This window comes from Harmonia axyridis, chromosome 2, assembly GCF_914767665.1.
Source record: "Harmonia axyridis chromosome 2, icHarAxyr1.1, whole genome shotgun sequence".
Lineage (NCBI taxonomy): Eukaryota > Metazoa > Arthropoda > Insecta > Coleoptera > Coccinellidae > Harmonia > Harmonia axyridis.
Window position 1 is genome coordinate 12,305,827 of NC_059502.1, and position 27,282 is coordinate 12,333,108.

Genomic DNA, 27,282 nt, shown 5'->3' on the forward strand with positions numbered 1-27,282 from the left:
TACTCTTTTCAATTGAGATTAATCTGATCGACGTCACTCACAAAAGTTACCGAAAAGCTGAAGGGCTCAAAAAATTATGATCGGAAAAAAATTTCATTCCGGAAGTGGGACAACAACCATTAATCAAATCCTCATCCAATGTTCTTGACGTAATAATTTTCCTCCTGGCATTCAAATTTGTCACAAAGAATTTCAAGACACGACAAAATACTGTCGGGATTCAGCATATGAAGGAAATATTAATCGAGATTCTTTCATACCGTGGTTTTAATGATGCAGCCATGATTAATTGACTAATCGGCGATCTTTTATCCTCGTTTACGGGAAAAAATAATGGATAATTAATTTTTATAAAGAAAACTTCATAATTGTTGGAAACTTCGATAAAAAACACTGGGGTGTTCAGACAAAGCTTTATTAATTTCTCTCATCTCAAAAAATTTTCGAACTTTATCAAAAAAAAACTCAAAACACATATCGGCGAGATTTGGACTTAAGGTTATTTGTTCTGAATTCATCATTGGAGCTTGAATGTCCATGTTTGTAATGCGCATGGACTGAAGCCATTGTCAGAATATCAAGTCGAATGACACTACTTTCATCTGGAGTAACATAACTCAAGTAGTGCTTTTTATATATTCACTTCAAGTTTTGTTGTTTGTATAATATCATTAGATAATACCAAAAAATATATGTAGAAAGCATTACTTTTATCTCAAAAATAATTTAAAAGTTAGCATCTTTCTTAACTGTCCTGAAGCAAGCTTCAAAAAACCATAGTCTAATAGTGACAGATATTTTTGAGAAGTTCATACAAAATGAACGAAAAAAGACACCAGGAAAAAACACAGTAATAAGCAGGTTTCAATACTTGCTACTGGGCTACAAGCCTTGTTATTTTTGAGGTTTGGTTTATGTTTTATAATTTGTTGAGAGACTAGCTATCGAATATGCAGTGAAATAACACTAAATGTTATAGACAATATCTTTTCTACTTTGAATTACTTTCGTCAAACAGATCAAAATTATATTGGTTTTCCCAACATGTAGGAAAAATATTCCGGAGATCAAAAAATATTGCTTCAATTGGAAAATCTTTCTGCTGTTGGAAAATAAAATTAAACAAATTTTAGATTTAATCTTAATATTTTCATATAATATATGAGATGATTTATGCAAGATTTGGCTAGATGACATGCTCACAGAAATCATATTTTTGTTGATTTCAGCTTCGATCTACCTTAGAAGAATATGTTTTTATGGTTTCGAAGTAGAAACTTCAAAATGACTTTTCAGCTCTAATCCAAATGCCCCTTCAACAATGTAGACTCAGAGGACGCGGTAATGCCGTTCAGTTTATTGCTGTATTTTTCTGTGAGTTTGGACGGTTACACCATGTGATCATTGCTGATCAGCCCTAATTCCTTCAGGTGCAATGGATGTCTTAAATGCAGGACTCGAATATGGCTGGACTTCAGCAGCTTTTCCTGTTCTGTTGAATCCCAAAGATAATCAGAGTGAAGCTTTAATAACAAGCCAGCAGGGTGTATGGATAGCAACACTTTCACTTCCAGGAGCTGCTCTGGGTGCTTTAGCAAATGTATTTATATGTGACTTGGTTGGAAGGAAACCATTTATAATTTTCTCCACTATACCATATGCCATCCACTGGATTCTGATTGCTATATCGCAAACAGCCTATGTGTACTACATAGCGAGGCTCATATCTGGATTCTCCAGCGGAATGTCGTTAACTGCTGTTCCAATGTACACAGCAGAGATTTCTATTCCCAGACTGAGAGGAAGACTCTGTGCATTCACGCCTATGTGCATATGCGCTGGAGTTTTTCTGATGAATTTTTTATGCCTGTTCCTCACGTTAGAAGTTGCAGCATTATTAGCCTTAGTTTTTCCTCTGACGAGTTTCATAGGTTTGATCTTCATGCCTGAGAGTCCTTACTACTATTTGATGAAAAATAAAGATGAGAAAGCATTGCAGTCCCTGCAAATATTCCAAGGTAAAGAAGATGTCGATACAGATTTCCAAAGGATGAAGCAAGCAGTGCAGAAGTTGAATGAAACAAAAGAGAAAGGTTTCAAAGCTTTGGTGACAGTTAAAGTGAATCGTAGGAGTCTTTTAGTTGTGGGGGTATTGAGAGCAGCCCAACCTCTCTGTGGAATAACCACACTAGTTTATTATTCAAGTGTTATTTTAGGAGATAATGAATGGATAATATCGGTGAGGTACTGCACTTTGTTATTCGCCATTGCACTGATGATATCAGACGTCGTAGGCCTTAATATTGTAGATTTATTAGGAAGACGACCTCTTATACTTACCTCAATAGGGGGCGCTTGTTGCGGGTTGCTTACGTTGGCAATTTATTTACACCTCAAAGATTCTGATGTTGACCTATCTTCATGTTCCTTCATACCTCTTGTAGCATTAGTAACAATAGTATCATTTTACGGTTTTGGTTTGCAACAAATACCTTTTGTGGTACAAGGAGAGCTATTTTCAACAGCTGTCAAATCGTGTGCAATTGGATTAGGTATGATGCTTTTCTGCCTTTTCTCCTTCGTAGGTTCGAAATACTTTCAGTTCATGAACGATAAAAATAAACCGTATGTCACCATTTATACATTTGCGTTTTGCGCTGCATCATTATTTACCTTCATCTTGTTTTTCATGCCGGAAACTAAGGATATATCTTTAGAAGATGTTCAACTGATGATGGAGCAGAGGAAACTTCATTTTAAAGATGTAGATACCAAGAATAATTAAAAATTTATATGAGCATCTCTTGTTGAAATTAATTTATGTGTTCGAGGAAAACGACATAGTTATGCAGGTTGCGAGAAGAAAGTTAGAAATGTATCCCATTTTTTTCTTATTCATAAATTTAGGCAAAAATGTTCCATAATTTTGAGGATAATATATAGAATCAGATCTCAATGTTAATTAATAATTACATTTTAAGGTATTATTTCCTATGAAGTAACTGAAGCATGATACCAGAACCAAAATTCCATAGATGCTGAAATCAATCAAAATTAAAAGTTCATTTCGTAAAGGGAATCCTCTGTGGTCGTCCCATCTTGTTCGTATTCCATTTAAAACATGTTAAAAGGATTTAAGCCAGCATGGGGACACAATAGTGCCCATTAAGTGAACGAATAGGAGAAAACTCGAAATTACTCTTCCATTATCTAATGAGATTTTGAAGACAATCACCATAAAAATAAGTCCAACAGGCCGTAACTTGCAAAGGGTTTGACGAATTAAACGATCCCCCTTGTTAGGCAGGATATCTCAACCGATTTAAGGGTGAATTTCGATCGGTGAGTTGATAATGCTGGTAATTCCACTGGAACCTATCCATCACCCTAATTACCTACGATCTGCTCATGGGATCTGTGTCATTTTAGGAGGTGGAAGTAGATGGTTCTTGAAAATTTTATGGCTTCCTGGAAAATTCAATATCTGATACTTTCCAGAGTTGGAAGAGGTTAAATCAACTCAGTTCATGGCTGACAGGCGTTCAGCTTTTCTTCGAAATAGCTATTAGGGATTAAAATACAACGTCGATATTTTCCTGATGACATTTTAGTCTTATTATGTAATACTACCGCCACTTATAATAAAGACTCATAAAATATTGAATTTTGTTGGAAAAAAACTGTTCATCTGGTATGTTTGTTTTTCCCCCCCAAGAAGTCCAAAAACTCAACTTTTAAGTTTTATTTTGAAGAATTGTCTATGGTTTGAGTAGATTCATTCTGTCGAGAACAGCGTCGAAGCAAAAATTGATCTAAAAGGTTCTTGGTGGTGTAGTGGTAATTATACATTATAAAATAGAATGAATAGTGTCGAGGAAGAGGTGAAAGCTGAATGGCGTCAATTAAATGGTTGGAAAGATCCAATTTCCACTTTGAAGGGAAAGGAGGAATACCGCTTGGAAAGCCACAATATAAACGTTGTTTGCTTTTCGACGATGTGATTCTTTTGGCGGATTGTGAGGATGATCTGCAGAGACTTTTTACCTATTCACTATTGTCAGAAAAACAACACAACATGAAGATATCTATTTAATGACAAAACTAAATGCATGGTGATGAGTAAAAACTGATTCGATAGAATTTAGGACTGGAAGGCACATTCAACAGACAAAGAGCTTCAAATACCTTGGAGTGGAAATCAACAGCTACAAAGATCTCTATGCAGAAGTTCAACAACAATTCATTAAGGCAGCACAAATAACTGGATATCTGAACACAATGGTTCGGCAAAACAATTACATGCTCAAAGGAAATAATTTATAAACCAATGATACGTCCAGTTATGACCTACGCTATAGAAAACCGTGCGGAAACGAAGAGAACCAAACAGAAGCTCAGAAGGGTAGAAATAAAGATCTTAAGGAGAATTTCGGCGGTAACATTGAGAGATAGATAGACCAGCAAGTCAATAAGAGAAAGATTAGGTATACAAGATGTTGTGAACTGAAGTAGGTGAAGAATGGAAGGACTACGTTGATATGATGGCGTCAGATAGAATTGCATACATCTGCAAACATGAACGAACCAACAGAAAAAGAAAACCTGGACGCCCACCGAAGAGATGGGGACGAAGTTGGTTTTCTCATCTACTAATAGAAGCCAAGGCTAGCAAACAGGGAGAATTCTCTAGCTGAAGGAAAAAGAAGAAGAAATAGAAATTCACACTTTTACTTCTCAATCATAGCAACATAATGAATTCGAATGTTTGTTTATTTGTTTGTTACTCTTTCTTGTCCAAACAGCGCTTCCAATAGACATGAAATTTTGCAAAACGGGTAGTGGACGATTTTAGGAAAGACATGGTAAATCATTCAAAAATATTTTGCCGCCCAACCAGAACAGTAGGACAGTACGTCTTGGTCAAAAATTGTTTTTTCCTTTTCTTTTCACATCTACAAATGCTTTCGAAGAGAAATATCAAATTGATTACCAGAATAAATGAAGTTGGTAACGAGCTACATAGCTCATGACAGTTTCTGGTAGATGTCTCTATAAACTTCCAATGAATCACCAAAGTGAATCATCCTGTGGATCGATTGAGATATCATTCAATAATTTCATAAAGAAAGAAGTCGGAAAGAGAAGCAATAATAGATGAATCAATCATGTCCATATACAATAATTCACTTAAAACGTTCCGGCCAAGTCTCGCACGAACTCCAGATCGACTTTCTGACCCGACCGGGGGGGAAGCTCAATGTGAAATGACAACAAGAATGCGGTCTGACATAAAAGGAAAAACATTGAGCGAAGACGAAAATCCCAGATATATATAAAAGAGGAGCGGTCCGTGCCGCGAATAAAAATAGTCACTTTTTATTATTGTTGCCATCCTTGAAGTTAACAGATTGAACTCCCAACTGGTGCCCTTCCATCTTTTTGTTCCGATGGAGGCTCTTCGAATATGGATTGATTCGGATGAATTTGGTCGATTTGGGTTGATTGAAATGGGTGGCAATATGGTGTAATCAATCGGAGCATTTTGGTAAATTTCACTTTACAATATTTGTGTATGTTTCCACTTTGACTTATTAAACATAGCTTATAGCATATTTGAATCATGCCAGTTCGAAATTAACATATTAGGTGTAGTAATAGTTATTTATAATACAAGTGCAAAAGGCATTGATATTCTTCCACGAGTTCAAAATTCAAAAACGAGCCACGAAGTGGCGAGTTTTGGAATGAACGAGTGGTAGAATGAGCCTTCTGTACGAGTATTATACATTATTTTCTATAATTCATTGCATTTTCGTTGAAATCAATGAAATATTTCCATAAATATATTTTAGTGATTTTTGCATTGAAAAATGTTGGTTGGCAGAACTAATTTCTTTAAGGCAAATTGATGAATTGACAGATAAAGCCGTGGCGGAAAGTTCGGAGTACCAACATAGAATAATAAAATATAACCATGAAAACTGTGCGTTTCTGATATATTCTCGCACGATTTTGTTCTACAAGATGTGGAAGAATGAACGGAATAACCACAGAATTAGAGAAAAAACATCCATTATCTTTCCAATGATTGCTTTGTATCTCGCGTTGTATGAGTCCAATCGGGTTTCATTGGATGGTGCTAGAAAGATGAGATTTCATACTACAAAAAAAACTTTATTACACTTTTGTGATTAGTTGACTCAGTTTAGTTTGAACACGCGTCAAAGATAGACTCTAGCAAAGAGAATATGAAAATACTCTATATTTTACTTTGATAAAGGCGAAAATGTAAACCAGTCAGCTGAATATGTAACTAGTGTTTATGGTCCCGATATTATAACAGCCAAAGGTTCCGTCAAAGATGCACGACGCTTTGACAGGCCAGTTGTCGAAAATGTCAATGAAGTCATGGATATTGTGACCATCATGTAAGCACTGTTTCGATTGCCCAAGAGCTAAAGATTGACCAAAAAACTGTTTGAAACCATTTGCATAAGTCTGGTTTCAAGAAGAAGCTCGATATATGGGTACCACAGGAGTTAACGCAAAAAAATCTAAATTTCCATCTGACAATCGCTGCTGAATCGCAACAAAATCGATCCATTTGTGAAGCGGTTGATGACTTGTGATTACAAGTGGATCACTTACGACAACGTCAAGCGAAAACGGTCGTGGCCTAGCTAGGATTGGCCTCCAGGAGGATTTTGCTGTGTGTTTGGTGGGATTGGCAGAGAATTATCTACTATGAGCCGCTCCTTTACGGTACAACTGTTAACTCGGAACTGTTCTGTTAACAATGGGACCGTCTGAAGGAAGCAATGGCCCAGAAGCGGCCAGCTTTGGTCAAGAGGAAAAGAATAACTGTGTTCAACGCCAGACCACGCATATTTTAAGTGACTTGCCAGAAGCTCCTGCAGCTTGGTTAGAAGGTTCTTATGCATCCATTTTATAGTCCGGACCTGTCCCGAGTGATTAGTATCTGTTCTATTATAAAATGGTGTCAAATAATATGGTTCACCTCATTGTCCTCGTACAAATTTTATCTGAGCAGAACAATAATGTTAATCATTTATCGTTACATTCAATAAAGAAAAACAAAAGTGATTAAGCCAACTAAATGCACACCTACAATATTCCATTAGGACATACGGAATAGTCGGTTAAACCCCGAACGAAACCACATTCAAGACCGTAAACGATATCCACCCTTTATGGCGGCACTTCTCGGAGTAAAATGAAATATAAAACTTAGGCGGACGGAGCCAAAACTTTCCTAAACTCGGGATTAAGGAGTTCTGAAAGAACTATTTAATAGCGAGGCGAAAAAATATCAAAATTGTTGGGGAGAAATTTCGTTTCGTTTCTATTAACTTGGCTACCAACTTGAATCACCCCTTTCGTGGAATTTTTTTCAAAGGGTTTGGCGCGGCTAGTTAAGATGAAGGACGAAGCGAATTAGTTTAATTGAAAAAAATTCATGGGGGAGATCTTTTTTTTTCCTCTTCTGTTTTTCAGTGTTTTCATTTCAGGCGCGATGAATTCAATTTGAATTCTTTTCTTTCAACTCGATTGTTGTAATAATGATCGACTTTGGAATATTTTATTGCTATTCATATTTGCTTATTAGGCTTTCAAATTTTTTTCGTTTTCTGAAATATTTAAAAAAAATAACTGCTCAATTTCTCATTAAATCGTCAATTCTAGAAGATTTCGCTCACAATTAGTAAGACACATGTAAATAAATATTAAAAGTTCAAAAGCATATTCTTTATTTGGAATAATAATGGTTAAATTTTTCATTTGGAATGAAAGTACGTTTTTTTGTGCCAAGATTGAATGTTTTTTCGAATGAAACATGGTATTTTTTCGAATATGGCACCGTAAAATTTAAAAAATGTCTTTCAGCTTCAGAAATGTGTGAAATTGCATGCCTGCAGCTTCTTGTTTTGTGCTTGTCAACGAGAAAACAAACAAATTTGACATGTTGATGTAACATAAGGAACGAGTATGAGGAAGTTCTGTAGTCCCATTCCTTCAATTCAATTTTGTTAAATCAGAATTATTAATTTTGGATATTTTGTTTCTACTACGTCACTTTCAACTCTGAAATCAAACTCCTTATTTCGGAAACAAAAAAAATTGAACCTGGGTTACAAAAATTATTTTATTCGTTGTATTAATATTAATTGCTTAGCCTGTCGCACCAAGTTTTAGAGTCTACCATAGAGTAATAAGCGTATATAGAGGGAGTATACGCAATTTTTACATGTCCTCAACATGGTTAGGTTAGGTTGTCGGATTGTGATTTATTTTCAAATCCACAATTATACTATATTGTTATAAATGTATATTATATTGAATGAAATATATTCAAAAATATTCATTAGAGTGATCCTCGATTAAATATGCAAATTTGAATATTTGGAATCCAATATTTTTCCTAATTGTCGAATTTAGTATGCAGAATATTTATTATTTTCTGTATCTACCTGCTGAAATCCAAGGTTTGGCAACTTTTGCTCTCCTAGTGTTGTTTCACGCCGTTTGGCGCGCTTGAAGTTTATTTTCTGAGTTTCAGATATAATTAGGTATTTATTTCAATATATTTTGAATTGATATGAAACGTTGATTCACTGTGGGACATAAAAGTGCGTTCTTTGTAGAGAAATTCGCGAATTGAGTGAAATATCGTATCACCGATATGTTTTCATTTCCGCGCGCTTCATGACAAATTTCATAGTTCATGTTAGGGACAAAATTTGCTTACTGAAAATGATATATGCTCCTTCTATCTATGTTTATTACTCTAAGGAGTCTACCAGTATAAAAATGATACAATTTAAAATGGTTGTAATGCAAACACTGTCTATAGCTATCGACATTTATAATGTAATTTGTGTGTTCGTTGAATGCGATCTTAGACAAACTATAGTACACAACTGGATTTATAAGGCAATTACGCATTTCCTTAATTAACTTTTTCTAATCGTGCGTAATATGCTTCTTACAGCTTTTTTTATGTAATATACTATCAAATTGTATCATTACTATTGGAAAACTTAAACTTTGCAGCTTTTCACTTTGTCCTTTTCTAATGAATGGCACAGAAAAATTTTCTGAATTGAATAGAGTGAAGTGTATATGGAGAGTTGAAAATTAGTGTGTTGCTCATAAAGTGGAAAGTTGCAAATTAATTTTGTGCAATAATGGACTAGATTTCATTTTGTTGTTAAGGATTAATTCTAAAAATTTAAGTAAAATGTAACAAAAATGTGGAAGAATCATTGAAATATCTCTAGAAAAAAAGTTATGGGACTTTTAAGTTGCGCCTGGAAGAATAATTTCATAGTACGCAGCGTCTAGTGTGTGACGTCACGCCACTTACACGAGGCGACTGGTATTCGCAGAGTGCTTACGAATTCATTGGTGTACAATCACTTGTGCCGTTCGTGTCGTGTTTTGTTCGTTTTTACTTTTTTTAAATAAATCATCGTTATAAGTTGAACCATGATGAAACAAACTCAAAAGTAGATACTTACTTGAAAAGTTCAACTCCTTTTATTTCAGCATTCAGACATAAGATGGATTTGAAGAAAAAAACTCCATCACTGCGAATATATCTATTTTAGGCAGATTGTCACTTTGTCCTTTCACGAAGCCTTCTTCCATTATGGTGACATAAAAACAAAACTCGAGTTAAAACTACACTGTACAACTACAAACGGCGCGAGCGCCTTGGCGCGGCTGAGTATTTAAGCGTAATTTATGGTGTAGCGATCACAGGCAAGTGGCGTTACGTCACAGACGAGTCGGAGACCAAATTTAAATAATTTATTTCTCAGTCATTTATTGATGGATTTTCAAAATTTTTTCACTGATTTATCAGTTTTGCTCTATATTTTAATTCTATCGTGTCGAATATAGTATTCTCAACATCACTAAACTAGTCCATTCTCTGTTTCAATGCATACAGAATGTTATTAATAATGGCTTCTTTCGTTCTCTAAATAATATTACCTATCAACACGTAGAGGATAATATATCGGAAACAAAGTTCTTATAGAAAATTCCTGACGCGAATCCTCCTCCGAAAGACCGGCAAACGCGCTATATGAAAGCTGTAAACCTGGCCTTATACGGGGGGGATCAGAAAGGCCTTTATTTCCCCAGATTTCCGAATTATTGTCCGATATTTAGTTTCATTACGGGCGGAGGCGCGTCCATAAACTTTACGGCAAGAAAGTTATGAAAGTTGAGTAGATCTTTAAATCTTTTCCCGTAGTTTCGGCACCGTAAAAGCTTATTGACTTCTTCGGACTGTGTAGCATTCGGCGAAAAGTTTCGCGGGTGTCGCAGTTATAACGGCCGCTCGTTTCTTTCATATCGGCCACTTCTATCGTAATGAAAAATTTTTACGACGGGACGTCCCTATATTGCCTTTCTATTTCAATTGGAAACTTTACTGCTCACTAAATCCTCATGAACGTCAGATGCTCGCGCGCGAATTAGAATTTATGGTGCAGGCACGGTCTCGCGCGCATATTCTTAATATTCGCATGGCAACTTTCTCTATGCCGATGTCATCTTTATAAGGTTTGGCGACAGGGGGTTTCAGCCGAGGATGTGGGACCGTTGCTGAGCTTTTGTTCTAGGCAACAAGGGAGGAGAAATAACAGGCCTGTTGAAAAGTCCGCGGTCTTCGATAGTAAAACACATTTTTTTGGCAAAATTCGATTTTATTATTCAACATGGTTGCCTTCGAAAGCGATTCAGCGATTATAGCGATCTTTCAACTTTTTGATACCATTTTTGTAGTACGATTTGTCTTTTGCTTCAAAATAGGCCTCAGTTTCGGCGATTACTTCTTCATTGGCTCTAAATTTCTTCCAAGCGAGCATTCTTTTGAGGTCTGAGAACAGGAAAATGTCACTAGGGCCAGATCTGGCGGATACGGTGGATGCAGAAGCAAAATCGAAGCCCAATTCATGCAATTTTGCCATTGTTTTCATTGATTTGTGACACGGCGCATTGTCTTGATGAAACATTACCTTTTTTTTTCAAATGGGGACGTTTTTTAACGATTTTATCCTTTAAACGATCCAATAGCGCTATATAATAATCGCTGTTGATGGTCTGGCCCTTTTGGTGGTAATCAATGAATATTATACCTTGCGCATCCCAGAATATTGATGCCATAACCTTGCCAGCTGACTGTTGTGTTTTTCCTCGCTTTGGATTCGGTTCATCGTGTGCAGTTCACTCTGCTGATTGTCAATTGGGCTCCGGGGTGAAATGATGAAGCCATGTTTCATCTATTGTCACATATCGACGCAAAAATTAAGGTTCATTGCACTTAAACAGCTTCAAAAACTGCTCAGAATCATTAAGGCTTTTGATCGCGCGGTACCTATTTTGCACAAAGCTTTCTAATGTACAAATATTCGTAAATGATATGATGTACACGTCCAGATGATATCTTCACAATGTCTGCTATCTCGATCAACTTTACTTTACTTGTGATCCTTTTTTTGTATTTTTTTGTCGGTGACAGCCTTTTTTGGGCGTTCACTGCGTTCGCCGTCTTCGGTGCTCATTTCACTACGTTAAACTTAGTATTCCGATCAATGATGGTTGATTTTCCTGCTGCACACCCTGGAAACTCTTCATCAAGCCAAGATTTTGCTTCAAGTGTATTCTTTCTCTTCAAAAAGCAATATTTTATCAGCACACGAAATTTTTTGTTTTTTCATCTTTTGAGGAATAACAAAAGTCACTACACTCCACAACGCAACTGACTGCTGTCAACTTTTGACACGTATGGTTTGAAGGTTGGTCCTAACTAAAAATCATATGGATCCAATACTAGCACCGCTATCTGTGCATCAGACTGTGGACTTTTCAATTGGCTTAATACTTATGAGCCGTCGTTCACCATTTTTTTCCACTCTTTTGTCGTTTCAAATCCTTTGAGTTCAATACACTGCTACATATTTTTACTATGAAAAATTCAAATTAGTAGTATACAAAAATTCGTTGAACTTTATATCCGTTCATGAGATTCCATACACAATTAATCAAATTTAAAATATAAATAGCCAGATGAAAAAGCTCGCAATACATATCAGCTCATGAAAAGTTTATTCCCCAGTTCAGCGCATTATTTTCTCAGTTATATTAAAATTCTAATATTCATAAAGCGCTAATGAACTCAATTTTAATGTGCTCATTAGACCGTTTTAACTCATATCGATAGAGGTTTAATACAGGAGTTGGATATAGAGACTTCATCGGAAATTTATTTCGAAAGGTATTATTACACAATGGAAATTTAATACCCTTTTTGTCAGTCGCTTCAACATAAAGATGTGGTAGAATTTCATATTTCATTAGAGATAAAATAAACTGAAACCTTCATAAATAAAAATTATACAGAAGCTTATAGTTTATCTCATGTACTTATAATAGATATAGGTAATGTTCTTTTTTATTGTTTGTGGAATACTTCTACAAGAGATGAGCAATATTAAACGAAAATATGGATGGAAAGGAATCAAACAAAATTCAGTCCATATAGTATACATATAAAAATGTCGTTTTGTCTTGTTCTCACATCGAAAAATTATTCATGGAAAACTAAAGATAAACCACCGGAAAAGAGTCTTCTGCTAGTGGACGATGCTATTTCTTTACAATGGGTCGTTGATCGATTCGGGTAGGATTCATTTCATGTCAGATCCAGCAGATGCCGCTGGCTGTAATATATATTTCATTCTTCAAATCTGATCACTTCATGTGTCACTGTTTCACACAGAGGATAATGTTACTATTCTGTGGAGTTTCCAAGTAAAAATTATCGTGAGCTTCAAGTTTAATTTCAGTTGATAATCTGATCTCGGCAAATAAATACACAAGTTTTTTTTTTCGTAATGTAGTAGTAAATGATTGATAATATCATTTGATGTATTTCATTTGGCTGAATTCCACTCAATATAATTCCTCGAACTGAAAGGAAAAGAGATCTGTGGAGTTGATTATGTTCATTATATGGAACATATATCAACATAAATTAATGACATAAGAAAAAACAAATTATGATTCGTGATATGAGCTAGTTGAAGGTCATTTCGAATTGGACAACTTAATTGAGAAATATGCCTACGTATGTCTAAGTGAAACGAGGGGTTTATAAAATAGTTGAACTGAGCTTCAAGGTTTCCACAGATGTTTTAGTTTTATTCTAAGAAGTTGTGGGAAATTCTTATCTTTTCGTCTGGTAATGTTATGAATGTAACTTCGACTGTCCACAGCTCCGCCTTTTACTTGTCTCACTTGCTGGAAATTTTTGGCTTGGCTTGGAAATTTTTCTAGTTAATAAGAACTTCATCAGCTAATTTGGTCTTTTACTAGTTATACATTTTCTGGACCATTTTCGATATTCTCGGTGTAAACCCCATCTTTTCCTTACATTTTGGGATCAACCAGAGTGGAGTTCTTTTCTTTCATCATCCATAACGATGACTTCGTTATTTTCAAAATGAATGCGTTTTGAAGCACGACGACATCACAGTATTCGAGCCAAATATTTCGGCCTATATTTTCGAAGTTTTTTTCTCTCAAGATATTCTACACCCTTTAACTTTAGTTCTCTTGAATTGTCGAGGATTCAATTACCAGTTAACGCCGTTATAATTTTTCATAGAGTAGTAAACATAGATAGAGGGAGTATACGCAATTTTTCATGTCCCCAACATGGTTAGATTACGTTGTCGGATTGTGATATATTTTCAAATCCACAATTTTACTATATCATTATGAATGTATATTATATTGAATGAAATATATTCATTTGAGTGATTCCCGATTAAATATGCAAATTTGAATATTTGGAATCCGATATTTTTCTAATTATTGAATTTATAGTAAGCACAATATTTATTATTTTATGTATCTACCTGCTGAAATCCAAGGTGAGGCAACTTTTGCTTTTCTAGTGTTATAGGTTGTTTCACATCGTTTGGCGCACTTGGAGTTAGTTTTCTGAATTTGATAATGATTCGATGGAGAAACTCACGAATTGAGTGAAATATCGTATCACTGATATGTTTTCATTTCCGCGCGCTTCATGTCAAATATGAGTTCATGTTGGCGACAAAATTTGCTTACTGAAAATGACATATGCTCCTTCTATCTATGTTTATTAAACAGAGTAGTTTTCTGAATGACTTTTCAATTTCATTTTTGACACTTTATATTTTATTTGATTCGCTTTGTGTTCAGTCAACAGTCTAGATATTTTCGGAAGATTAAATTTTTGAAATTTTCGTCATATAGTTGAAATTTGTGAGACTTTTTGGGACATAAGTTATGCAAAACTTCGTGGGTCAATGATCTTCACTATCGAAGACAACCAACCGAAATTTACTCCATCCAGACACCATAATGCGATTGGTATTGAAGAACAAAGCACGATAGTCTAATTAGCGGTAGATAGCATGATTCATATCGGGGCTACCAACCTAGCAGTCAGTTAGTTCCTTCATTTATCCGCGTTAGTGGGCATTAACAGAGTAGGCTAGATTAATTTGATAATACTCCTACGGCTCGTAACACGATTCGTCAAGCCGAACCGCCCATCTCTGTCTACCGCCCGGGCGGTTGCATTATGGCAGAAATTTGATTTGAATTTCAATTAGTCGACTACACAGAGTTCGGAACTAAATAATTTCATCGACAAAGTTACAAAGCCTCCACCGAAGCCAAACACAATCGAGGGGGGCATTATACAGTTTAATCCGATTTTTAGTGGTGTGATGCGGACTGCCGATGGATTTTTCGGCTAGGATGAACCGGACGCGGTCGTCATTAAGGAATTTAGTTGGCTGTGTCCTGTTTCTTCCGCTCGATTTATTTTATTTGTATGGGTTTGGTAACAAACCCGCGAATTGATTTCTGGATGTTACACGGAGTTATTGCGATTGGAAGTCTTCATCAAATGCGATTTATTAGGTTGTTATCAACTTGATTTGATAAACATACTATAGTGGACCTAGTAGTTGTTGTTCTGTCATGAATTCGGTGGCATAATTCAATAAAATAAATAAATTGAAATCGACTTATTATTACATTTGCATTCCCAACAAATTCACTTCTTGTTTATTTTCCTATGTTTTACCAAGTAAAATTTTATGCCGAGTGGTTTTCTAGATGACCATTCCTCTAAAAATTCCATTCCACGAAAAGTTCTATGATAATGTTTGAGGAATCCCTAGAAAGCAATAATTCTGGGGCAAAATCAAGTTTTGAAGTATTAAATTAGAACATGTTGTTTTTTTTTTCTCTAATTCTGTGGTTATTCCGTTCATTCTTCCACATCTTGTAGAACAAAATCGTGCGAGAATATATCAGAAACGCACAGTTTTCATGGTTATATTTTATTATTCTATGTTGGCACTCCGAACTTTCCGCTACGGCTTTATCTGTCAATTATCAATTTGCCTTAAAGAAATCAGTTCTGCCAACCAACATTTCTCAATGCAAAAATCACTAAATTATATTTATGGAAATATTTCATTAATTTCAATGAAAATGCAATGAATTAGAGAAAATAATGTATAATACTCGTACAGAAGGCTCATGCCTTCTGCACTTGTATTATAAATAACTATTCTCAATTCATTTTTGAAGTGAGAATTCTATTGTACTTTTCCTTATCCGGGGATTATTTTCCTCTATTAAAGCATTTGATCTGATGAATGATGTAATCCAGATTCTATATTCTGAGAATTTTGTTTGGTAACAGTTATAATATGATTCTCTTCTCCAAGGTTTCCAATGATTTTGTGCATCTAATTGTAGATATGGTTTTAAGGAGTATGCATTCGAATACTATCTATTTCTAATTAACTCTTGTTAACTAACTCATTTCTTGACAAATGCCCGAACAGGCCAATTGAAAAGTCCCCGGTCAAACTTTGTAAAACAATTTTTTTGGCAAAATTCGATTTTATTATTCACAGAGTTGCCTTCGAGGGCGAAACATCGATTATAGCGGTCTTTCAACTGATCGATACCATTTTTGTTTTACGATTTGTCTTTCACTTCAAAATAGGCCTCAGTTTCGTCGATTACTTCTTCATTGGCGCTAAATTCCTTTCCAGCGAGTATTCTTTTGAGCAATATTTTGAGAGAACAGGAAAAAGTTCCTGAAGGCAATTCATGCAAAAATTTTTTTTATGTTTATAGTGAATAAACATTATATTATTATTATTATTATATATTATTCATCTCAATATATTTTGAGTTGATATGAAACGTTGATTCACAATGGGACATAAGAAGTGCGTTCTTTGTGGAGAAACTCGCGAATTGAGTGAAATATCGTATCACTGATATGTTTTCATTTCCGCGCGCTCCATGTCTAATTTGATGAGTTCATGTTGGAGACAAAATTTGCTTACTGAAAATGACATATGCTCCCTCTATCTATATTTATCACTCTGAGATTTTTGCTGTCAATCGGAGAAAAAATTTATATGTTGAGTTGTTGAGTAGTTGACTACCCCTCTTTATAAACAGGTAATCATGTCGAACAATGAATCTCGCGGCGAAATGCCCAAGACATTTAGTGGTGTCATTGAATTAATTCCGCTGCCTTCAGATTCCCCATTTCTGCGCGTAATTTCATTTTAGACAGCCTCGAAACCGGGCGAAATGAGTTTATTCAGACGCTAAAACTAAAAAATACTTTTTCGGCGTCCAGAACCGCCAAATTCGCTCTTGTAACAAGATTCTCGACCGCCCAAAGGATCATTACGCCGACTGGCAGAATAAATCATCGGAGTTTTTCTCCCTTTCCGAGCTTGCTTCGGGGATCCGAATTGGTTTTAATTGCTTAGGTAATTGGACCGCGGATTTCGGGTTTTCCGTGGTCCCGGATCTATTGTCGTTACGTTGAATTAATGCGAAATTGTACATTGAATAAAATGCAAAGATTAAACCCAAGCCTAATTTTCCGGTCTCTTTGTCTCATGTCGATGCGGTTGGCAGAATACGTCTTTATGAAGCAAATGATATAGGTTAAAAGTCATATGAAAGAATCGTGCACGTTGCAAAACCTCTCATAGCAGAAAATAATAAAATCGGTGAATGATTGGTAAATACAGATATTAGGCCAATTGAAAAGTCCCCGGTCTGATGAACAGATGGCAGTGCTAGTATCAAATCCATATGATTTTTAGTTAGTACAGACTAAGATGTCTAAAAACATGGTGAATGCACTCGTCAAATTTTGAATGCAATGACATTCGACCAAATTGAAAATATTAGTTTTAGTTCGTGGCGGCGCCGCAATGTCATACTTGTCATTTCCGTTGATTTTGATTGGATACATTAATTAAAACTCGATACTGACCAAACAAAAGCGATGTGTAATCGAGTATGATCGTGCGACGTCGTGAAACAAAACACGAAACGTTTACTGGAATGAATTCAAATATTTGTAATATAGAGAGTTTATTGGTATTTCAATTACAAGAATTGCTTCCATAGATCATAACTATAATGAAAGATATACATATAGGTACATAATGGCACAAACCTCGTAAATAATAAATAACAAGAATCTTAATTTGTTGATAGCGCTACCTACAGTTGACATAACGAAGCTTATCTAATACCTATTCTCAAAATTGACAAAACAAAAGCGAATCAGTTCATACACCTGAATTTTAGACATCTTAGTACAGACCTTCAAACGATACGTGTCAAAATTTGACAGCGGTCCGACCATTTGTTTGTGAGATATGTGACATACAGTTGAAGCAAAATCTTGGCTTTATGAAGATTTTCCGGGGTCTGCAACATGAAAATTGACCATCATTGATTGGTATACTAAGTTTAAACGTGGTGAAATGAGCATCGAAGACGGCGAAGGCAATGGACACCCGAAAAAGACTGTCAACGACGAAAAAAAAAAAAGTTCTCGAAATAATTTTGAATGACTGTGAAGTGAAGTTGATCGAGATAGCAGACATTGTGAAGATATCATCTGAACGTGTCATCATATCATTCAAGAATATTTGTACATGAAAAAGCTGTGTGCAAAATGGGTGCCGCGCGAGCTCACAATCGATCAAAAGCAACAACGTGGTAATGATTCTGAGAAGTGTTTGAAGGTGTTGAAGTCCTGAATTTTTGCGTAACAATGGATGAAACATGGCTCCATCATGCACCAGGTCCTTCCTTCGAATTTAACACTGTTGAAACCAGCAACTCTCTAAATAACAAGAACCGTCAACTCATGTTCCATCCGACAACCGTCGCCGACTTCCAAGATATCCACCTGATGAATCGCTGCGATACCCAACAACGAAACATGACTGAGGGGAAAAAATGAGTTCGCATGTTCGAATTTTGTCGGTGTAGCATGGATTCTTTCGGTCTTGTAACTTCGCCCTCGTGTAACACAACACGCGATAGTCTGTGTTTTACGATGTCCGACCCGCCCGTCGTTCATTTTCGGTCGAACATTTCCCCGATCCCCTATGCCAACAATGTTTGAAAAGAACCTGCAATCTTCGAGAGTTTGCATAGCGGGCGGTGGGTCTAATCGTTCCAGTTCGGATACCTGGGGACTGGCCCAATTGAAACTCGCAAAAATACGGTTCGAGCACACTCGGCATGCCACGTCGTTTGGAATGGTGTTTGCTTTGACGAATGACGTTTATGACTGATTGTTTGGTTTATTGGAAGCAATGATGGAATCTGTCGTGGTACTACATGATCCACAAAGGTTCAAAGGGTTGTGTAAACCAAAAATAAAGGGTGTTTTTTTAGAGCTATAGAACTTTAAATTGCAATAAAACAACGATGGATTATTCGATTGCCATGAATTTTATTTATCCGCAAGATAATCTTGTGGCATTACATTTTAAATATGATTTCTGGCATATGACCGTCACGGCTGGCTCGGAGGTAGTCCAATCTGGACGTCCAATTTTCGATGACTTTTTCCAACATTTGTGGCCGTATATCGACAATAACACGGCGAATGTTGTCTTCCAAATGGTCAAGGGTTTGTGGCTTATCCGCATAGACCAATTACTTTACATAGCCCCACAGAAAGTAGTCTAGCGATATTTCACGTACTGTGATTTAATCACTGATATCAGAATGTCACAGGTAGTCACGGTTCCGAAAAACGAATACAGAGCGTGACGGGATCACAGTTTGAACATTATACAGATCTTCTCAGGGTATATCATCGTCCGTTGCAATCGTAAATTATGAAGGCAGCCTGATGTTTTTATTGCTTCGGAACCTTTTTTGACTAACATAATTGCATATTTTTATGACAATCCCAGCATCGTAGGCAACTTCGCCTGCTTTAGGAAGTATTTTTGTAGGACTAGGTAAACAATAAATACTTGCTAAAAACAAATAATAACTACTGAATTACTGCATAATTGGTGGTGGTAATAAACTTCCAATTTTATACATATCTTTGATAAACAACCCCAAAGAATTTCTTTCCATTTTGAAGTTTCCGACCGAAGCAATAAATAGTACTGTATTATAAAAAATAAACGGAAACACGTCAGAGACATAATAATGATAGGCGAAAGACCAGCAATCTTTGGGCTTTTTTCGCAGTAGTTGATGTAAATTATGCTACTTGTAATTTATGCAAGTTGAAATTATGTTTCAAAATTACCCGTTCAAATTTGAGGCAACATTTGAAAAATCGATATCCTTCTGTTACGTTCCTAACTAAAGCTGAAACAAGGAAAAGAGTTGAAAATGTAAGAAAAATTGATGTTTCCATAATAATTTTTCATTAATTTTGCTGTGCTTTGAATGATAATAGTGACCAATTCGAGTTGCAAAGATAAACGAACTAAGGTTTGAGTGATTCATACAAATATTAATAACAAGCAACCTAAACAGTAATCACGTCACGCTTTAATTTCACTGATATCATAAAGTAACGTTCACGTTTCACAACGTGATCTAGAAATCACGGTATACAATGTAGAGTTACAATCTACGACTCTATATTCATAAGACCGTTGAAAACCGATCACACTACAGCTTAAAAGCCTAGAATTACCCAGAATTACGGTTGAGAAAGGTTCTATGGAATCGAAGCCGCATATTCGATTTTCACGAAAAACTCGAACGATCTTTCCCTCCGATAAAAAAAGATCCGATATATCAGAATGAGACCGACACTGATTATTGATTCAGTCCGAACTTTGGCAGCCTTCGCCGATTCGATATTCATAGCGCAACGTGCGTGAATTATGCCCCTATTTTTGAGGCGGACTTTGTGTTTAGTTCGAAAAGCAAACATAAATCTTATAGCCGTTTAAAACAATGTAGCGTGCATACGTAAAAGTTTCAGGGCATTTGGGAGATCCAGGTTCGTATCGGGTCTGATCTTCGAAATAGAATACTGTTTGGGTATCGCGTTTTGTGGGGATTATGGAAACACTGATGGACGACAGACGATAACTATATTGTGGTACAGCTCTTGGACACCTCCTTGAACACTCTACTAACTCAACTGGTCATAACCTCGTAACTTACACCCCTCAGTTTTATACCTGAGTTACAAACTTAAAATCACATTGTACAACGTGAATTTCTTCTTCCATTTCTTATTCTCTAAACCTGCGCAATGGTATCATGGTGCCTTCTCACTAATTAAGGTAGGGGAAAGATATTCTCTATTGTATTTTTCTTAGAACCCAATGAATGAGAAAGTACCACGAAAGATCATTGTTACACTAATGCAGGTACATTTATATTAGGTATTGTGACGACAATTTCGGCTAGATACAGACATTATATCTAAAGGGTGTTTTTTTTTAGAGCTATAGAATTTTAAATTGCAATAAAACAACGATGGATTATTCGATTGACATGAATTTCATTTATCCGCAAGATAATCTTGTGCATTACATTTTGAATATGATTTCTGGTATATGACTGCCACGGCTGGCTCGTATGTAGTCCAATCTGGACGTCCAATTTTCGATGACTTTTTCCAACATTTGTGGCCGTATATCGGCAATAACACGGCGAATGTTGTCTTCCAAATGATCAAGGGTTTGTGGCTTATCCGCATAGACCAATGACTTTACATAGCCCCACAGAAAATAGTCTAGCGGTGTTAAATCACAAGATCTTGGAGGCCAATTCACAGGTCCAAAACGTGAAATCAGGCGGTGACCAAACGTGTCTTTCAATAAATCGATTGTGGCACGAGCTGTGTGACATGTTGCGCCGTCTTGTTGGAACCACAGCTCCTGGACATCATGGTTGTTCAATTCAGGAATGAAAAAGTTAGTAATCATGGCTTTGTACCGATCACTATTGACTGTAACGTTCTGGCCATCATCGTTTCTGAAGAAGTACGGACCAATGATTCCACCAGCCCATAAAGCGCACCAAATAGTAAGTTTTTCTGGATGTAACGGTGTTTCGACATACACTTGAGGATTAGCTTCACTCCAAATGCGGCAGTTTTGTTTGTTGATGTAGCCATGCGCAGTGCGCGATACGTACTCCGCACAGAACCATTATTTTCGAAATAAAATTGCACTATTTGCAAGCGTTGTTCAGGCGTGAGTCTATTCATAATGAATTGCCAAACCAAACTGAGAATAAATCACTTGACAGCTGTTAAATCGGTCGCCATCTTGAACAGTAATGCCAACTTAAAGTTATATACCTCGAAAAAAAAACACCCATTATTTGCTTTTTGTCGCAACAACTGCAATCGTTCAGGTTGAATATAAGAAGCAGGTAGATAATCAAATAAATTCCTGCACTTGCACCCTATACTCTCTTATGAACAGTTAAACTTATTGGTAAACTAATTAATTGATTTTAATGGTGATCAGAACCAATATATATTCAATTCAGTCCATTTCCTTCATATTGTTGTTAACCACACAAGTGAAGAAAGCGGAGAAGAAATCAGTTGGTTACTTTTATTTATATTTATAATTTTACGTTAAAAAAAATATGCTAGCCGGAATTTTAGCATTACAACTAGTCGCCAATGAAATAAGGACAATTTAGGATTTATTTACCTTCATGAAATTCCACATTATATTGATATGGCTAGTGCAGCTAGCAATAAAACACCTCAACGAATGTAATCGTCCGGTATAAAGCATCGAAAACATTCGATATAGGATAACATTCAACCCCCATTCTAACGAACACGGTTAAAATTAGCACAGTTTCATCGATTTCACCACCGTGAAACGACTCCATTGTTCCCGTCCATTCGAAATGAATTCGGAAATATGACGTGGCAGGATAAAAGGTTAATTATATTTGCCGCTTTCAATTTTCCTAATGCCGATGTCGGTCCTTTGAAGAGGCCTCGATTGTTGTTCATAATTGAAATGATTAATTCATCTTACAATCGAATTGGGAGGAATTTCTGCTTTCTGCGCCCACCTGAAATCTCTAGTGCAAAATTCGATAGACTTGGTGGCTTGTTTCTGGTTTGGTTTTGATAAATATATCTTCAGCAGATAGCACCAACAGATTGGTTGAATGAAGGAATTTCATTCAGTTTGAATAGGAAAGGAAAGAAATGGTTTCTGATGATTACAAGTTTAAGGTTAAAACGTTCTTCAAACTACAGGTTAGTGTGTGGTTATTTCAGGGTTCAAGTCCACAGGAAACAGTCTGGTTCGATTTACGTTGCCTGTCTTTATCTGCAAAGCATAGTATCTATCGGCAAAGCATAGTTGCTATTAATGTTACGTCAACAGACGTCAATCAATGTTCCAAGAAATGCTCCAAGCATGCTGTTTATGCTCAAAGTATAGTGCCTTTATCTGCAAAGCATAGTGTCTATCGTCAAAGCATAGTCGCTATCAATGGTACCCCAACAGACGTCAATCAATGATCCGGGCATGCTGTTTATGCTCAAAGCATAATGTCTTCATCTTTATAGCATAGTGTCTATCCGTAAAGCATAGTCGCTATCATTATAACCGTCAAACAATACTCCAAACATGCTGTTTTTGCGTAATCATAGTGTCTGTATCTGCATAGCACAGTGTCTATTTTCTAAGCATAGTTGCTATCCGCAAATCATGTACACTATGATTTGAAAATGCATTGCTTTGCTGGATTGGAGCATGATTAGTTATCGTTTTCTTTTATTTTTTCTCGATAAACGGAATGTAAGAGGTTTAAACTGAAATTATGAATATTTGTTCATAATACAAGAAGACATTGATATTCTCCACGATTTTTTGAATGAACTGAACTTGCTGTAGAATGAGCCTTCTGTACTTATATATTATACTTTGTTTTCTTTAATTCACTGCATTTTTATTGAAATAAATAAATATTCGCATAAATGTTATCTGATGATTTTTGGATTGAAAAATATTGGTTGGCAGAACCGTTTTCTGTATCACAAATTTGACAGATAATAGATGAATACATAACAGGAGAGATCCGAGTACCGACATATAATAATAAAATATAACCATAAAATCTGTGTGAATCAAATATATTCTTACAAGGTTCTCACAGAAATAAAGAAAATAATAACTTTAAATAATTACTGTAATCTATTTCTGAGTATTACTTATTAGTTTTATTTCCCTTCAGCTTCAAGTACTATTGTACTCAATGACAATTAAAAATTAACGTTACAACAACTGAAACTTCAGAAATATATTGTCGTCCCATTATATTTAATGACTTCTCTTGATGACTTCGACTAAAACAATCAATTATACTGATCAATCATGCAATTTTGAGGGTTGAATTCTACAATGTTAAAATTCAATTCTATCCGTAATTATCAAAGGTAAAGTATATTTATTTACTTCAGATTGTTTGGGACAAACTTCTAATTCGTCCTTTTGTTTCAGTGCATCGTCGTGGCAATGGTGAGTACCTCCAGACTGGAATACCAACTGAGGAAAACTTTTCTATGAGGAATTGAGGAGGGAGAATCAACAACAACGTCTGAAGGCTGCGCAATTTCCAACATTAAGCCGTTTGTTTGCATTGAAGGAAAATAGTTCATTCCTTCATTTATACTTATTTTATCTCTTTCTTCAAATATTAATACGCCTGGGAATCTCAAACGCCGTACAAAAAAGACTGAAATAACTTATCGAGCTTCTTACTAGGTTATCTACACATATGCTTCATTGTTTGAACGAAATAATTTGTATTGCTCTTTCTCAAAAGAATATATATATATATCTACACTGTGTCCGTAAAGTATGGAACAAATTCATTTTTAGCTGAACAGACCATTTTAAGATATAATCGTGAAACACGTCGATTTTTTATTTTAATTAAACGTATTTTAAAATAATAATCTAATATACAGGGTGAATTACTTCAGAGAAATGACGTCACCGTAATTTTTTTGAAAGGAACATTCCAATTTTGTCTCAATTTTCCAAAAATTCCAAAAATGTATCACATTTTGATCCAATTGGTACAGGATGGACAAAAATAATGAATTAAATCTAAGCAATAATTAAAACATTCACGAATACCAAAAATATTGTAGAACTAAACTATCATTAAACAACAATAAATTACTATTTCACAAAAACTAGACGACTATGTTTCTTTGATTTGATAAGAGATAATTTCTTTCATATTCTGTCTGCTAGACCACAAGTACCAACATGTTTGGAAACAGCTCATTTGTATTAATCTAAAAATGTAAAAAACTACTGGGTGTTATATTCAAACCAATTGCCGCTAGACAAAAAGTATTTTTTATAACATTGTTAATTTAACTAATAAAAAATGTTACGCGATACTTTATGAGCTCACACAAAAGTATTGTATTTTTGTCCACCCTGTACCAATTGGAATCAACATGTGATACATTTTTGGAATCAGCTCGGCTAGAGTAATCGGAAAATTGAGGCAAAATGGGGGTGTTCCATTCAAAAAAACTGACGGTGATGTCATTACTCGAAAGTAATTCACCCTGTATATTAGATTATTATCTTAAAATACGGTAAATTGAAATAAAAAACCGACGTGTTTCAGGATTATTTCTTAAAATGGTCTGTTTAGCTAAAAATGAATTTGTTCCATACATTACGGACACAGTGTATAATATAACAATGGTTCATAAAACAAATTCCTCAAGAGAGTGAATTGTGTGTTTCTTCGAGTAACAAAACATCAAACACACGAAATTATTAAGGTGAGTATTTTATTGCTGTTAATCTAATTCGAATCAAAAACAGTTAAATTTGGTATATTCATGAATCTAGTGGAAATAAATTTGGCTTGAGTTCATTAAAATTGTCATAAAAGTTGATTGAGATAAGACATATAACGTAAAAGTCCTAAGGAGAATTCTGGACGGTTGATAGCAGGTGGAATTTTGCCATTTTCATTCTGAATAACAAATTGATGGCTGTCATTTATATTCATGAGGTAATTAATGTTACCTCCTTCGTTTTAATTATTTTCGAACTTGCTTTATCAATTGGAAAACAATTTGTCATTTATGAGTGATTCGAAGAGAATAAGAGTAAAAGTCGCATCAATTTCAAATTATTCACACAGACAACTAAAATATTCATTCTCTTTAAATACATTCGCAGGACTTTTATCGATTTGACGAACATTAATATACAACCACGACATTAATAATGTAATAAGAGTTGACGATGTTGTGAATTCCGATATGTGAAAACAAATTGAAATATAGGATATCACAATAGGATTTTCAGCGAAATTGGTTCCTACGTGTCCTAACTAGTTCATTAATTATTGTTGACGTCAACAAAATCCGATCTCTTCTAATAGCTATCAAAAAAGCACTACACATTTCTCATTGAACCCAAAAATTCAGGAGCTTTAATGTAAATATTCTCTTCGGGACTAGAACTTGTGCCAGTGTAAAATCGTGGTAGTGTAGACTTACGCGTTAATCACTCTTTCACTTACACTTGTGTAAAAAATCAGTTACTCACAGGTACATACTCTTATTGTCAGATGTGATTCCAAAGAACTATCAGAAATGAAGCAAGCTAGGTTTTTGCGATGAAAAGAAACGTCATTCAACATCTCTCGGCTTCAACTCGTACGCCATTCAATTTCCTTATTTCTGAATCATTCCCATGACTTTCAGGCGTTTTGAAATGGCTTGTTGCGTCACCCATAATGATCCTGCCAATTCTTGTTGCGTTTGACACCAGTCTTGATCAAGTAAATTCTCCAATTCTGCATCTTCAAAAATATTTTCTCTTCCACCGCCATGCTGGATTCCGACGTCGAATACGCCGTTATTGAAGCGTTCAAACCACTCTCGGCACGTTCTTTCACTAATAGCGGCCTCACCATAGATATTTGAGAGCATTCGATGAGCCTCAGCCGCAGATTTCTTCATATTAAAGCAGAAAATTGAACCTTCCGCACGACATCTACGATCTTTTTATTTCGACTACCACTTACCACTATATTCACATATTGCAAAACGGCGGAAGCAAATTTGTGCCTACACCTAATAAAATTCAAGCATAATGTCGAAAAAATAAACAATTTCAGTGAATTTAGATCCTGCAAGTGAATATAAAATAACAATTTCAAGCTCCATTTTAAATATCGTCTTGATAGCGTTATTAGAATCAAAAATTCAAGGAAAATAGGTATCGAATAAAAAACAATATTTTAGTGACAACAGACCCCACTAAGTTGAGTTTTCACTAGTGAAAATAAAATTTTCAAAGTGACGTAATGTTCGCCTCATCACAATCAGAAAATCCTAAGTAAACATCGACATAAAAATGTAAAAACCATTGAAGTCAGAAACTTTCTAGCTACCGTCTTTTATGTGCCAATTAACTTATACTTATATACTGCTATATGGTTTTCAAGGACGCGATTAGAGCATGATTTGACAAGCTCTCAAAAGCTAAAGACTTGCCTCATTTTTACTTCAACAGGCAACCATCGAGAATAATAAAACAAAACGACCTAAACACAATCGGATTATATGGTTTTGAAAACTTCCATACACTAGCCAATCTCGTCTCTTCCGATTCAATCGATCCCATCCATCGATGCTTTCCTCCTCAAGGAGTCAATGCTCACATAACCGGAAATAACTCTTTGTAGCCGTCACAACTCAAGCTCAATGGAGATCCGTCCAGTGATCCCACCGAGATCGAAAAAGTTTGCGGTCATTCCGACGGGGAAAAATATAATCGAGGCTCTAACCGCTATATTTCTCTGGATTCAATCAAGCCGAGCGAA

General features: G+C 35.5%; 2 protein-coding genes across 8 annotated transcripts in view; both read left to right on the top strand.

The window, feature by feature from the left end:
* The window catches only part of LOC123674023 (tyrosine-protein phosphatase Lar), a 570,788-nt gene that overhangs the window by 326,833 nt on the left and 216,673 nt on the right, over positions 1-27,282 (top strand). Inside the window, exon 5 of one of the 7 annotated variants that reach the window (XM_045608830.1) lies at positions 23,913-23,930. The exons of the other annotated variants lie outside the window; for them this stretch is intronic. Within the exon in view, the coding sequence (XP_045464786.1) occupies positions 23,913-23,930 (18 nt within the window). The remainder of the gene's footprint in view (positions 1-23,912; positions 23,931-27,282) is intronic. 7 annotated transcript variants of the gene reach the window in all.
* Positions 1,260-2,798, top strand: LOC123674025 (facilitated trehalose transporter Tret1-like). Its single transcript, XM_045608835.1, has 2 exons — positions 1,260-1,374; positions 1,431-2,798. Exons 1-2 carry the CDS (start codon positions 1,308-1,310, stop codon positions 2,783-2,785), a joined length of 1,422 nt encoding a protein of 473 aa, XP_045464791.1. The 5' UTR covers positions 1,260-1,307; the 3' UTR covers positions 2,786-2,798.

Bases quoted from the DNA above. Each gene is read 5' to 3' on its own strand.
- LOC123674025 (XM_045608835.1), top strand. From the start codon at position 1,308: ATGCCCCTTCAACAATGTAGACTCAGAGGACGCGGTAATGCCGTTCAG. The intron at 1,375-1,430 runs GTGAGTTTGGAC...TAATTCCTTCAG, and splicing joins GTTTATTGCTGTATTTTTCT to GTGCAATGGATGTCTTAAAT.